Here is a 14,106-nt window from a genome sequence, read left to right as displayed (position 1 = left end):
ACTGTTGCAGTCATTACACTTGGGTTATCCTGCTGGCAGGCGACCCGTAGTTGGCCTGGCGTCGGTTGCTGTCGCTCCTTCATCAGTGCGCCAGGGGTATAAAAGTTGCAACAGACGCCATTTTCTTCAGTCTTTCTTGCCGTGCGGTGCCCGATGCATAAGCAGTTCGCAAGTGCCGGTCGGCCGACTCCTGAGATTTTCAAAATTGAGTTTCAGAACCGAAGTCTTCAGTAAAGCTAAGTACCCCGTTGGGGAAAATTTTTCTTGTTCCAGACCGATGTCTGTAAAAGTTAATAATTGTATTTCTTGTGGGAAGCAAATACCTCATAAGGACTTCCACTCTTACTGCATTCCTTGCCTAGGCCCTGACCACGACATCACTAGTTGTCGGTTTTGTGCTAGATTTAACAAACGCACTATTAAACGTTGGTTTGATTTTTCTTTACATTATTTTGGTTGAAGATTTAATTACATAATGCCGTCGGAACAGCCGATGACCGGAATTTGTAAAAAAACGCAAAGACAAAGAAAAAGACAGGTATCCGAGGTCCAAAACCGATGACGAAGCCTCTTCTAGGCCAGTCGCCGGTTCTCAGTGAGGCACTTTCGCAACCCCTGACACCCGCTACCCCAGAGCCACAGGCCGCAACCGACAGCCAAGTGGAGCCACCTAGGCCTGTGGAAACTCAAGGTATTGGGCCTACGGAAAATATACCCTCAGATGGGTCCGGAGCCGCTGAGCAAGCACTGGCTTCTGAGGGTGTTTTCAGACCTTTACAGCTTACAATTAAAGCTACTACAGCAGCAAAGGCAAAGTCAAAAACACCTTTAAAAACAAAGAAACAAGTGCAACATTCTCCAGAACAATCATCCATGCCTAAGAAACAGATGCTTAAAATGGCTGAAGACCTTATTACTTTAATCAGTGGCTCCCATCCTCCGCAAGACACTGATTATGATTCCTCTGTTCAGGTTTCCATTTCTTCTGATTCTTCCTCTGACCAGGGCTATTCTCTCCCTCCCTATGAGGACTCTGATGCAGAAGAGTCCATTCCTTCTGCCTCACCGCCTGAGGATTACTCTTTTGGGGAAACTCTGCACACCATGAGGGAGCATTTCCGTTGGGAGAGCCAGGATTACTCAGAATCCAAGAAAAGGCTCAGAGATTTCCTTTTATTGCCTCAGCACAGGCCCCTGGCTGTCTCCCCTGTGCTTGATATTGTTGATGATGTTTTCTCTGAATTCAGTCTGTCTCCAGATTCTTTACCCCCTGCATCAGTAAAGCCAGACAGGTACTAGAGGATCCCTGACTGTCATAAATTTCTTTACAAAAACCCTGCTGCGGACCCAGAAACTATTTCTCAGGGTCCAAAAGGGGTTAAAGCTTCCACTGCCAAAAATCCTGTCCCCTCAGATAGGGATTCCAGAGCTCTGGACAGATGGGGGAAAAAAGTTTACACTTCTGCTACTTTAGCTGTAAGAGCTCTAAACTGCCAGTTTCACATGCTTAAATATCAACAGTATCTCTTGTCATTGTTAATGCAGAAAATGGTTACAAATGTAGAAGGTTCTGACAGTAAAGAAATGCAGGATTTATTGCATGCAGTTAAACAAGTGGGAAAGGATACTCTGCAATGTGGTTTTGATTCATTAGAGGCTTCTTGTAGAGCCACAGTTACAGGCTCAGTTATTCGAAGACATGCTTGGTTAAAAGAACAAAGTTTATCTGACCATGTTAAAATGAAATTATTGGATGCTCCACTACAGCATGATACTTTGTTTGGTGTTAAGGCAGAAGAGGTTTTAAAGAAAATGGAGGATAAAGCATTGTCAATGCAAACTGTGAAATATTTCTTACAGGTGCAGCCACTTAGATTTAGCAGGCACTGGCCTTCCAAAAATTGGACCTTTTCAGTGTCAGACAGGCCACAAAGAGGCAGACACAGAAGCCCAAAGAGGCAGATCTCAGCCCCAAGGCTCCTACAGACCTAAACAATGGGGTGCTTCTGCCCCCAAAGGAAGAGAAGACAAATTTCAACCTTTATAGGAAACAGTCACAATGACTTCCCTCTGCAAATGCCAAGCTCTCAACAGTTAACAGCACCCCTAGGGGGAAAGCTAGCACTTTTCTCAAAAAAATTGGCACATGATCACTCAAGACCAATGGGTGTTGAATATAGTTTCTCAAGGGTACAGGTTCCACTTCCACACGCTTCCAAAACCAAAAGGTATGCCAAACCAGCCACAAAACCAATGGGCAGAGGCACAAAAACAGATTGCAGCTCTTATGGATATGGGAGATATTCAAAATGTTCCACAAGAAGAACAGGGCCAAGGATTTTACTCACGACTTTTCCTAGTACCCAGAAAGGACAAAGCATGCAGACCAATACTGGACCTGTCAATCCTAAATACTTTCCTGGATGTTCCAAAATTCAAAATGTTAACACTACAACAACTCTTGGGCAAAGAGGCTTGGCTAGTTACTTTGGATCTCAAGGAAGCATACCTGCATGTCCTAATCAGACAATCGTGCAGAAGATACCTCAGATTCATAGCAGGCTCAATGCATTATCAATTCTCTGCACTGCCCTTTGGCTTATCTACTGCGCCCCGGGTCTTCACAAAATGCCTGGCACCAGTAATTGCATTTTGCAGACAAAAGAAATTCAAATGTACCCCTACTTGGACGACTGCCTTATTCAAGCAGAGAGCAAGGACATTCTTCTAAAGCATCTGGCGTTTGTAAAGAGATTACTAATTTGCCTAGGGTACACAGTAAATGAAAAGAAATCAAAATGAGTGCCCTCTCGAGATAATATTCCTGGGTGCAAGCTTGAACACAACTACCCAGATGGCTTATCTCATGCCAGACAAACAAAGGCAACTGACTCATTACTTTCATATGATGGCAACAAGGACCCAGCTCCCTACAAGAAAAATTCTGCAGGCCCTGGGTTTCATGGCATCTTGCATTCTACTAATACCATATGCCAAACTGCATATGAGGAAACTACAATGGTATCTAAAAAGTGTTTGGACTCAGCATTGTCACAGGCTAGAGACAATCATAGCCTTGATTCCCTGCCTACAACAGGAGTTTCGATGGTGGTCCCAGGCCTGTCACCACAACAAGGGACAGCCTTTCACCTTACCTACAGCCAGGTAGACAATAACAACGCATGCATCGGATTACGCCTGGGGAGCACATATGGCAGGAAAATGCATTCAGGGCACGTGGCCCAAGGAACAAATGCATCTTCACATCAATCAAAAAGAGATGCTAGCTGTACAGAATGCCCTGACACCCTTCAAGGACCTGATACATCCAGGACAATTATTAATAAAGACAGACAATACCACAGTTATGTGGTACATAAACAAACAAGGGGGCACACATTCCTACCCCCTATGCAGACAAGCCATGACTTTGTGGAACACAGCACTGACTTACCAGGTACATCTGCAAGCACAATTCCTGCCAGGAACAAAAAATACACTAGCAGACAAACTAAGCAGAAATCTCATGGATCCTCATGAATGGCAGCTAAATCCACAAGTGTTCAACATGATAACAAGGGAACGGGGACAACCAGACAGATCTTTTTGCCTCCCCTAACAATTGCCATTTACAGAAATTTTGCACAAGGACTTATCACTCTCAAGCATGGAAAGTGGATGCTCTTTCTTTCAACTGGAAAAACCTGATGCCTTCCCTCCGATGCCTCTTTCAACCAAGGTGCTTCTAAAGGTCAGACAAGAGAGGCCAAAAATGATCCTGATTGCACCAGATTGGCCACGCCAGCACTGGTACCCAATCGTAAAGACTTTGTCCCAAGGCCCGCCTTGTCCTCTACCTCAAATCCCTCATCTTCTGACACAGCAAAACAATCAGATTCTGCACAGTCAACTCAGAACCTTAAACCTGGCAGCATGGCAGATAATATAGCCACTCAGACTGCACCTCTTTCTAAAGCTGTTATGGATGTAATTTTGGAAGCCAGGAGACCCAGCACTAGGAAATCTTATGCGGACAAATGGAAAAGATTCTGTGCTTGGAACCAGGCACAAGGACTCAACCCACTGGTCCCTAATATGACTCGGATTTTACAATACCTGACTGAGATGTTGGACAAAGGCCTATCTTTTTCTTCTATTAAAATCCATGCCTCTGCCATTTCAGCTCATTACAATACGGATCCTCCTATTTTTTCACATCCTCTACTACGACAGTACCTAAGAGGGGCAAAGAATATAAGACCCCTAGGGGAGCACCAGTACCTATTTGGGACCTCAATTTTGTTTTAGAAAAATGAACACTGCCTCCTTTTGAACATGCCAGCCCAGCTGATCTAAAATTCTTGTCATGGAAAACTGCTCTGCTCCTAGCAATAACTTCAGCAAGAAGAGTTTCAGAGTTACAGGCATTGATGGCTGTGGAACCTTTCCTCATTTTTCACCAGGGCAGGGTTTTTCTCTAAGGACAAACCCAACATTCATGCCAAAAGTGGTCTCCATTGTGGCCTTAAACCAAAACTATTCATTTGCCCACCTTCTACCCAAATCCCCAGAATGAAGGAGAAAGACTTCTGCACTCTTTGGATATACACAGGCAGCTATGATTTTACTTGGACAAAACAAAACCTTTCAGAAAAACTGAGCAACTGTTTGTAGCATATGCTGCAAGATCACGAGGAAAACCTATTACAAAGCAGACAATCTCCAAATGGATAGGACACTGCATCCACTTCTGTTATGCACAACATGGCAAATCTGTGCCTAAGGGCATTAGGCCTCATTCAGCCAGAGCAGCAGCCACTTCAGCAGCCTTCCTCAGAGGAGTACCAACCAAAGACATATTAGAAGCTTCCACCTGGAGCTCAGTGCACACTTTTACCAAGCAATATCACCTACCTCTCTACTCCAAATCCAGAGCAGGCTTTGCCACTGCAGTTCTACAGGGCTTGTTAGCCTCGCCAAATCCAATCTAGACCCAGCCACCCTACCTCAGCTTTGGGATTCTACCCAAGTGTAATGACTGCAACAGTGAAACACGATGAACATAGTACAGTTGTGTACCTACCATAAATGTAGATGTTCAAGTGTATTCACTGTTGCAGTCCTGGTTACCCACCCACCATCCCCCTTTTTTGCTGGGACTATTCTGTACTTCTCTATTCTATGCAACCTATGTGGTGTATTTGCTTTTAGAAAAAAGAATTTTTTTTTTTGTGATATTTGCATGGTTGTTTGGCATATTTTTATCTTTACAGCCTTCATATCTGGGGGCACCTGACATGTGGGGCAAGAAAAACTGAAGAAAATGGCATCAGTTGCAACTTTTATACCCCTGGCGCACTGACATCAGGGAAGAAGCGGCAGCAACCGACGCCGGACCAAGACTTTGGAACTCGGGCCGACTACGGGTCACCTGCCGGCAGGATAACCCAAGTGTAATGACTGCAACAGTGAATACACTCGAACATCGACATTTATGGTAGATACACAACTGTACTTTTTACCTTTCCTAAAAATTATCTGGGGTTTTTCTCGTGCCACAACATTCATGTCCTTGGAATGGGAGAAAATGTGCCAATATTTACATATAATATTTCTAATTTGGAGTGCCTCATTACAATATTGGGTGATAAAGGCTCCCTGTAATTCCAAACTATTTGCTTTCCTTTGCCCCCTAAATGAATCGCCAACTAGGGTCACCTGAGAACAAATGAGGGGTATAATATCTCCATTTTCTCTCCTTTTTTTAACATTTTTACACAGTTGGGAAACCAGCTCAACAGAGTATTCTCTGCAAGAAAACATATGGCCTAATTTTTCACATTCCTTAATGAACGATTCCCAGTTGGAAACCATACAGGCAAGACGAATGTACTGGCACTTAATGATATCAAATTTTCGATGTGGGGGATGATTACTCTCATAATGTAAAATGCTGTTGCTGTATGTGGGTTTGCGGTAAATAGTGCTAACCCACCTCCTGTTTAACAAATCTTTGGAAATGGTAATATCCAGGTAATTGATAGTAAGTGGGTTGTATTGATAGGTGAATTACAAAAAAGGGGAAGATGCATTCAAAAAATCAGTGAACCCCTCTATTTCACATACAGTCCTATCCCATACAATAATAATCTCATCCAAAAAATGGAGAATATAATCTCCATGGTTTTACCCCAAAATATGGGAATAGGATACGTCTCCCCCATTGTAACAATACAATGTTAGCAAAAATGTAGGCACAAGAGGCTGACATCAAAGATTACTACAGTATTAATTTCATGATCTTTTATCATACTTTGACCTAGGAATGGGATCCATTCCCATCATGGTGTTAGAAACCCAAAAGATTTTGATAAATTAAAAAAATAAATAAATTATATATCCATATTTATATATATATATATATATATATATATATATATATATATATATATATTTGTTGTTGTTGTCTTTCGGCTTTTCCTGGTTAGGGGTCGCCACAGCGGAACTCCGGTCCGCTAATGATTGGCCGCAGATTTTTATTTGCAGAGTTGCAGGCCCTGACGCACAACCTTCAATGAATGTATGCCCATTCACGCATGTCTCTGCACAGAAAACGCTCTAGCTGAGAATCAAACAGGACAACGTCTTACTGTGAGGCGACAATGCTACCGCAGCACCACCACCGCAGTTTTTATAGGAGCATGTTTGATTAATTCAAAGCTTCAACACACATCCAAAAACTATTTCAGATCATGCACCACAATGACCTGGCCAAATTTTCCCTTGTAGTATAAAAATGTAGGGCAAGCAAGTAAACGTGTGACACTGGTGCTTTCCTACTTATGTTTTAAAGATGAGTTGAATAAATGGGTGGTAGAAATTATTTGAGAATTATTATAGAAGGTCAAAAATTCTTCTCAAGGGAGATGCTAAGTAGGGTAAACCAAAAAAGGAGTTTAGAAATTAGGGTAGAAATAAAGAGATGGGGTTAAGACACAATAGGAATTATTTAGAGTAGCTGACAAAGGTTAAAAGCATTGCAGAATAGGGGGGATCTCTCGGAACAGGAGGGAGGATCAAATGCAGAGTGCTAAAAGGAAAATAAGTATTTGGATAATATGGATACGTTTAGAAAGATTGCTTTTAAGCAACTGCATTTAATAACAACTCCAGAGAACAAAAACTTAGTACAACAACTTAGGCAACAGAAAGTAGAAAGGTTTGTCTCCAAACTTAGGGAGCCTATGACAAGAAAAATAATCAGAGATCCTGTAGAGGTTTTACAGATATGTCAGAAATGTTATGACAATTTGTGTAAAGCAGAGAAATGTGGAAACCAAGAAAAATAGAAATATTTATGGAAGACTTAATTATGCCAAGGTTAGAAGAAGATTAGGGTCAACAATTAATAGTTAAGATAGGAGGAGATAAAAACTGTGATATATAATCCATCAACAGGGAAGTCTCAGGAACAGATGCTATTCCTGTGTAAGTTTGGAAGTTAGGAGGGAAGAAAGTGATAAAATGGTTAAAGGTTTTGTTTTATAGTATTTTAAAAGGAGGAAAAGTGCCAGCATCTTGTAAGAAAACTGTGGTGGCTGTAATACCTGAAGAGGTCAAGACCCTCCAAACCCATTTCAGTTTTAAACCGTAATATAACGTGTTTGTCTATACTTGAGAGAATGTTAAAGGTGTTGCCAAAATTGATGGATATGAATCAGTTTGGTTTTGTGGAGGAGACAAACATTTGACAAAATTAATAAAACGATGATCCAGAGGGAAGCAGAATGTGAGACTTGATGCAGAGAAATCATTTGACAAAGTAGACTGGAATTTGAAAGGAAGGCAGTGTAAGAATTTGTATTCTATGATACAATAATAGGGTCAATTAGGGGGCTATACAAAGGATCGGAGACAAGAATTAAGGTGGTAGGGTACTTCTCTGATAATCTGTGTTTTAACAGAGGAACAAGCCAGGGGTGTCTTTTTTTCTATTTATTTCTGTTATATTTAGAGTCACTGGCAATGAAAATAAGGGATTCAGAAATTCCAAGATATAATTAGTATGGTAATCGGTATCAATTTGGCTTGATTTGCTGATATTTTTTCTTGCTCACTACAGAAAATGACATCTCTGTGTTATGGAAAAATGGTTTTTAGTCACTTTAGTTTTATATACTGGTCAAGCATACTTTCATCAACCAAAGGAGAAGTTGTTGACAATAATTAATAAAGAATTAAAGGAATTATTTTTAGAGGCGAAGAGGGTGAGAATTTTAACTGCAGTAAGTTGACCCTCCCCATAGAGCAAGGTGGTTTAGGATTACCAGCTTTGTATGGATATCTTAGAGCTACATAGTTAAGGTTCATATACATAACACAAGCAGAAAATTATAACTCAAAGCAGAAAGGCATGATGGTGAATGGGGTGGGGGGGGGTCAAGGAATAAGGTGAGAGTAGGATATTGGATGCAGATTCTTAGAGAGTAGCAACCATACAGAATATTATATACTTGGACAATTGGATAGGAAATCAGAAAGTCATCCTTGGTTTGGCACCTATATCTCTACTGCAAGCAGGTAACCTGTAAATGGTTCATCCCCAGGCACATGCTTAAAGTTATCAAGAGTATCAGAACTTGTCAGAGATTTGGGTTGCATGGCTAGGCTTAAAAGGCCCTTGTGGTCATTAGCCTAGTAAACACCTATGAACCTATACATTTGCTGAAAGTATTGTAAGAACTAAGGAAATACATGAATGGAGAAAGGACATTTTGCCAGTTGGGATGACTGCAAGTTGAGGTACAGAAAATAGGCAAAAGAGAGCTGGAATTTATTGGAGAAAACTGGCAAAGCAACGAGACTATTGGGACAGATGACTAAAAAGAGAAAGGTAATGCGTGGGATGAGATCAAGCAAAAGTTTGGACTTTAGAGATTGCATTCCCTACCAGGGAGTGATATCAAGAGTATAGGCAAAGAGAAAAGGGATAATAGGAGTGTGAAAGGCCAGATCTTTTTTTTTTTTTTTAAGTCAAGTCTTCTTGTCCCTATTTTTTAATCCTTTTCCCTTCTTCCACAGTTTTTTTCAGGAACAGCTCTTTCTGTTGATATGATTCCATCTTTAGTAGTACAGGTCTTGGCTGCTTTCTCATGGCCATATTTGGAGCATGCTCACAATGTACCCTCTCAGTTAACTAATCCTTCTATGGCACACCAGTCCATTTACTTATTTGTACTTTCATAAAATTAGTGTAGTTTACTCCTTCCTGTTTCTCTAGTACAAAAAAACTCATATTTTCTCTTAATTGTGTGTCTTCTAACCCTGCTATTTTAAAACAGTTTTTCTTGAGATACCCCATGTTCAGCTAGCCTTTCCTTCATTTCAGTCTCAGAAAGAAGGCAGAGCACACAGTTTATACAGTAGCAATGACAGAATGAGGTGTGTTTGGACAGTGTTTTTTCAGTTATTTTTCTTCATTTCTGAGTGTATAACATTTTTTGTCATTATGTACTCCTTATATTTTGATCATTTTTAATGGTAGTTGGGTTCTGTTACTTATTCCTTTTCTTTGTTTTAGTTTGCTGTTTTGCTGTTCCTTCAAGAGATGTGATATAAAGGAAATGTTGTCTATGATATAGCAACCCAGAATCACCTCATACTGTGCTTTAAAGGTGCTGCTGAATCCACTGTCCTGTACCGTGTAAAAAAAACTTGTGCCTTTTAGGGTTTTGGGCCTTCCAACTGTTATACAACAATTTTGACTCATGAAAATGTGCAAGTAAAGCACCGTTTGTCATTTGGAGATGCAGACATAAAAACTGTAGAGCGTTAGGACGTGTTGGAGTGGCTAAAATATACAGTGACAGGCACAGTAACTAAAATCTAACTGCATTTTCATGCATCTAATCATTTGATGTTTATGTTAGCATATTCAAAGATATTTGAGATAAACACTGATGACTTAAGCGATAGGGAGAGACTGCAGTAATTTTATATAATCTCACTGCAGTGAGACTTCAATCAGGATAGCATAACAAATACACAAGTTCATCTTCATCCAAAGCATCAACTGAGACTTAGATTTGCAGTACTCATTTTTATTGTTTATTTTAAGGGAGGGCATTGGTGAAAGTAAGAGAATGTGTAGCGAACATTGTACAGATAAAGGTAGGAGACTCAAAAGTAGATGGAATGTGATGTGCTTGCTAGCTGACCATTGCAGGTGTGTGTGATGTGCTAATCAGCTGACCACTACAAAAGTTTGTAATTATTTTGTAAACTGTATAGTAAGCCAGTATAAGACCAGTAAACCAAAGCTGTCACCTCTCTTCTACTGAAATTCCATTTAAATGCTACCTTGATGTGAATTTAATGTTATTTTTTGCTGTGATCCGTTAACATTTAGGAGCTGTTTGGAGCAGTCCAGATCTCTCCGCTCAGTTCTGGATATTCTCTTGGAAGTTGCAACTGGATTATACAATCACATTATGAGAAAGTGGCATATGTGTCTGGATCATCACTGTTGACTACACATCCACAGGTACGTGTGTTTGTTACCAGCTGCTTGACAGATAATGCTTACCTTCTATGTAGGATTTTCCCTTTGTTTAGACGGAGTTAGGGCTCATTGTGCTTCTCATGTGCTTTAGTCAGTTATTCACCAGCATTCTTTATGCAAAAGTGTAGGATTTTATTTTATGAAACATCAAGTGGAATTCTCTTGCTGTTCATTGATTGCATTGTCTTTGTTCCCATTAACGTTGTTGTTTTTCAGTTAGAAAGTTTTTTTTGGCAGTTTGGAGTTCATTGTGTCATCGCATTTTAAGCCTTTAGTGCCAATTGCTCCTGCAGCCTATATGCTGGAACTATCCCTCTCAGTTGTAAGCATCTTTGGGAAGAACCATTAGCCTGATGAGTCTGATATGCAGAGCTGTGGAATGTATCATCATGGACCTAATAAACAAGGATATAGGGAATCTACAGACACTGGATCCTACACAGTTTGGATGTTCTTCGTGTTTCACTGTTGCAGTCATTACATTAGGATAATCTCCTGGCAGGTTGCCCTCAGTCGGCCTGAATTCCAAAATCTTGGGTCCTGCGTCAGTTGCTGTCTTCTCTTCCATGACGTCAGGGGTTATAAAACATGCAGCCAATGCCATTTTCTTTAGTCTTTCTTGCCGCACGGTGCCCGAAGCAGAAGCATTTCGCAAGTGCCGGTCGGCCGACTACTGAAATATTCAAGTTTGAGTTTCAGAACCGAAGTCTTCACTAAAACTAAGTACCCCGTTTGGGAAACTTTTTTCTTGCTTTTTACCGATGTCAGAAAAAGTTAATAATTGTATTACTTGTGGGAAGCAAATACCTCATAAGGATTTCCATTTATACTGTATTCCTTGCCTAGGCCCTGATCACAGCGTGCCTGGCTGTCGGTTTTGTGCTAGATTAAACCAACGCACTGTTAATATTTTTGCATCAAAGTATTTTGGAAACAGATTTAACTACCCAGAAATGTCATCTGATAGCAATCCGACTATTGGAGTACATAAAAAACGCAAAGAAAAGGACAGAGAAAGGCAGTCAAGATCCTAAACAGACGACGAAGCTTCTCCTAAGCCAGTCGCCAGTTCGCCAGTACTGAGTCAGGCACTTTCACAGCTCCCGATACCTGCTACCTTCGAGTCGCAGGTCTCTACCGACATCCATGTGGAGTCTGGCAATGTCGCAAGATACTCAAGGTATTGGACTGACGGATGTATCTCCCTCAGATGGGTCCGGAGCCGCTGAGCAGACACAGACTTCTGAGGGTGTATTCATACCTCAACATTTTTATATCACACCAACGACAGCTGCAAAACCAAAGACCAAAACAACTTCTAAAACTAAAAAAAATGGCGCATGAGCCACATGCACAGGCCTGTATGCCTAAAAAACAGATGATCAAAATGGCTGAAGACCTTATTACCTTGATCAGGGGTACCCATCCCCCTCCAGATAAGAGGCTTAGGCAAGACACTGATTATGAATCTTCAGATTAGGTTTCTATTTCTTCTGATCAGGAATTATCTATACCTCCCTATGAGGATTCTTATGCTGAGGAGTCTATTCCATCTGCATCTCTTCCTGAGGATTATTCATTTGGAGAAACCTTGCATACTTTGAGGGAGCATTTTCACTGGGAAAGTCAAGACTTCTCAGAGTCAAAAAAGAGGCTCAGGGATTTCCTTCTTCTCCCTCAGCACAAGCCTTTAGCCATGTCCCCTGTATTAGACATTGTGGATGATGTGTTTTCTGAGTCAAGCTTGACCCCTGATTCCTTACCTCCGGCTCCCAGTAAGCCTGACAGATATTACAGGGTCCCTGACTCACATACATTTTTATTTAGAAACCCTGCTGCTGATCCTGAAACTATTTCACAGGCTCCAAAGGGAGTTAAGGCCTCAAAAGCAAAAAATCCTACCCCCTCTGACAGACATTCTAGGGCACTAGACAGATGGGGAAAAAGGTTTATACAACTGCAACCTTAGCAATCAGGGCCTTAAACTGTCAATTTCATATGCTTAAGTACCAACAACATGTTATGGGATTGCTGAAACAGAAAATGATGTTGATTTCGGAATGTGTAGAAAATAAAGAATTGCAGGAATTATTGCATGCAGCTGAACAAGTTGGAAAGCATACTTTGCAATGTGGTTTTGATTCCTTAGAGGCCTCCTGCAAGGCCGCAGTTACTGGATCGGTGATTAGGCGGCATGCCTGGTTAAAGGAACAAAATTTGCCTGATCATGTTAAAGCTAAATTGCTAGATGCACCTTTACAGCATGAGTCTCTGTTTGGTATTAAGGCAGAAGAGGTTTTAAAGAAAATGGAAGACAAAGCTAAGCCTATGCAAACTGTTAAAGACTTCTTACAAGTGCAGCCACCAAGCTTCAGTAGACACTGGCCTACAAAGAATTGGTCCTTTCCTGTGTCGGACATTGCTCAAAGGGGCAAATCCAGATGCCCTAAGGGTTCCAGATACCAGGCGCAAGATTCATACAGGTCAAAGCAATGGGGCGCTTCCACTTCCAAATCTGGAGGAGATAAAGCGCAAACCTACAGAAAGCAATCTCAATGACTTCCCTCTGCCTACACCAAGCACTTATCTTTTGGCAGCACCCATAGGGGGAAAATTAGCACTTTTTGCTCAAAATTGGCAGTTAATAACCCAGGACAAGTGGGTACTAAACATCGTATCACAGGGATACAGATTCCATTTCCACACTCTGCCAATGGCAAATGGTTGGCCAGATCTGCCAAAAAATCAATGGGCAGAGGCACAGAAACAGGTTACGTCCCTCATGGATATGGGGGCCATTCAGAGACAGTACCAGAACAGGAAAAAGGACAAGGTTTTTACTCGACTGTTCTTGGTACCCAGAAAGGACAAGGCCTGGCAGCCAATACTGGATTTATCGATTTTGAACACATACCTGGACATTCCAAAATTCAAAATGCTGACTTTGCAGCAGCTTCTGCCCATGCTGGGAAAGAATGCTTGGCTGGTGACATTAGACCTAAAAGAGGCATACCTGCATGTCCCAATAAGGCAATTGTGCAGAAGATACCTCCGATTTAAGGCTGGCTTAATGCATTACCAATTCTCTGCACTTCCCTTTGGCTTATCTATAGTGCCCAGGGTCTTTACAAAGTGCCTGGCACCAGTAATTGCATTTTGCAGACAAAGAAGTATACAAATATATCCTTACTTGGACGACTGTCTCATTCAAGCAGTGAACAAGGACACTCTTCTTCGACACCTGGCGTTTGTGAAAATGCTTCTAATACGCCTAGGGTACACAATAAACTAAAAAAAATCACAATTGGTACCCTCTCAAAAGATAACATTCCTGGGTGCAAGCTTGGTTACAACTGCCCAGATGGCATACCTCACGCCAGACAAGCAAAGGCAACTGACTGCTTACTTCAAACTGATGGCAACAAAAAGCCAGTCTTCTGCAAGACAAATTCTGCAGGCTGTGGGCTTCATGGCATCCTGCATCCTACTAATTCCATATGCAAGACTGCATATGAGGAAACTTCAGTGGTACCTAAAAAGTTTAT

The 14,106-nt window shown here is 41.3% G+C and overlaps 1 protein-coding gene across 1 annotated transcript in view; it reads left to right on the top strand.

The window, feature by feature from the left end:
• Positions 1 to 14,106, top strand: part of INTS9 (integrator complex subunit 9) — a 943,738-nt gene that overhangs the window by 191,606 nt on the left and 738,026 nt on the right. Inside the window, exon 4 of the mRNA XM_044062717.1 lies at positions 10,409 to 10,543. Coding sequence (XP_043918652.1) covers positions 10,409 to 10,543 — 135 coding nt within the window. The remainder of the gene's footprint in view (positions 1 to 10,408; positions 10,544 to 14,106) is intronic.

Source organism: Protopterus annectens, chromosome 2.part1 (genome assembly GCF_019279795.1).
Source record: "Protopterus annectens isolate FY-2018-M chromosome 2.part1, PAN1.0, whole genome shotgun sequence".
In the NCBI taxonomy this organism is placed as follows: Eukaryota; Metazoa; Chordata; order Ceratodontiformes; family Protopteridae; genus Protopterus; species Protopterus annectens.
Note: the sequence above shows the minus strand (reverse complement) of the source record. Positions and strands in the feature narration are given on the sequence as shown.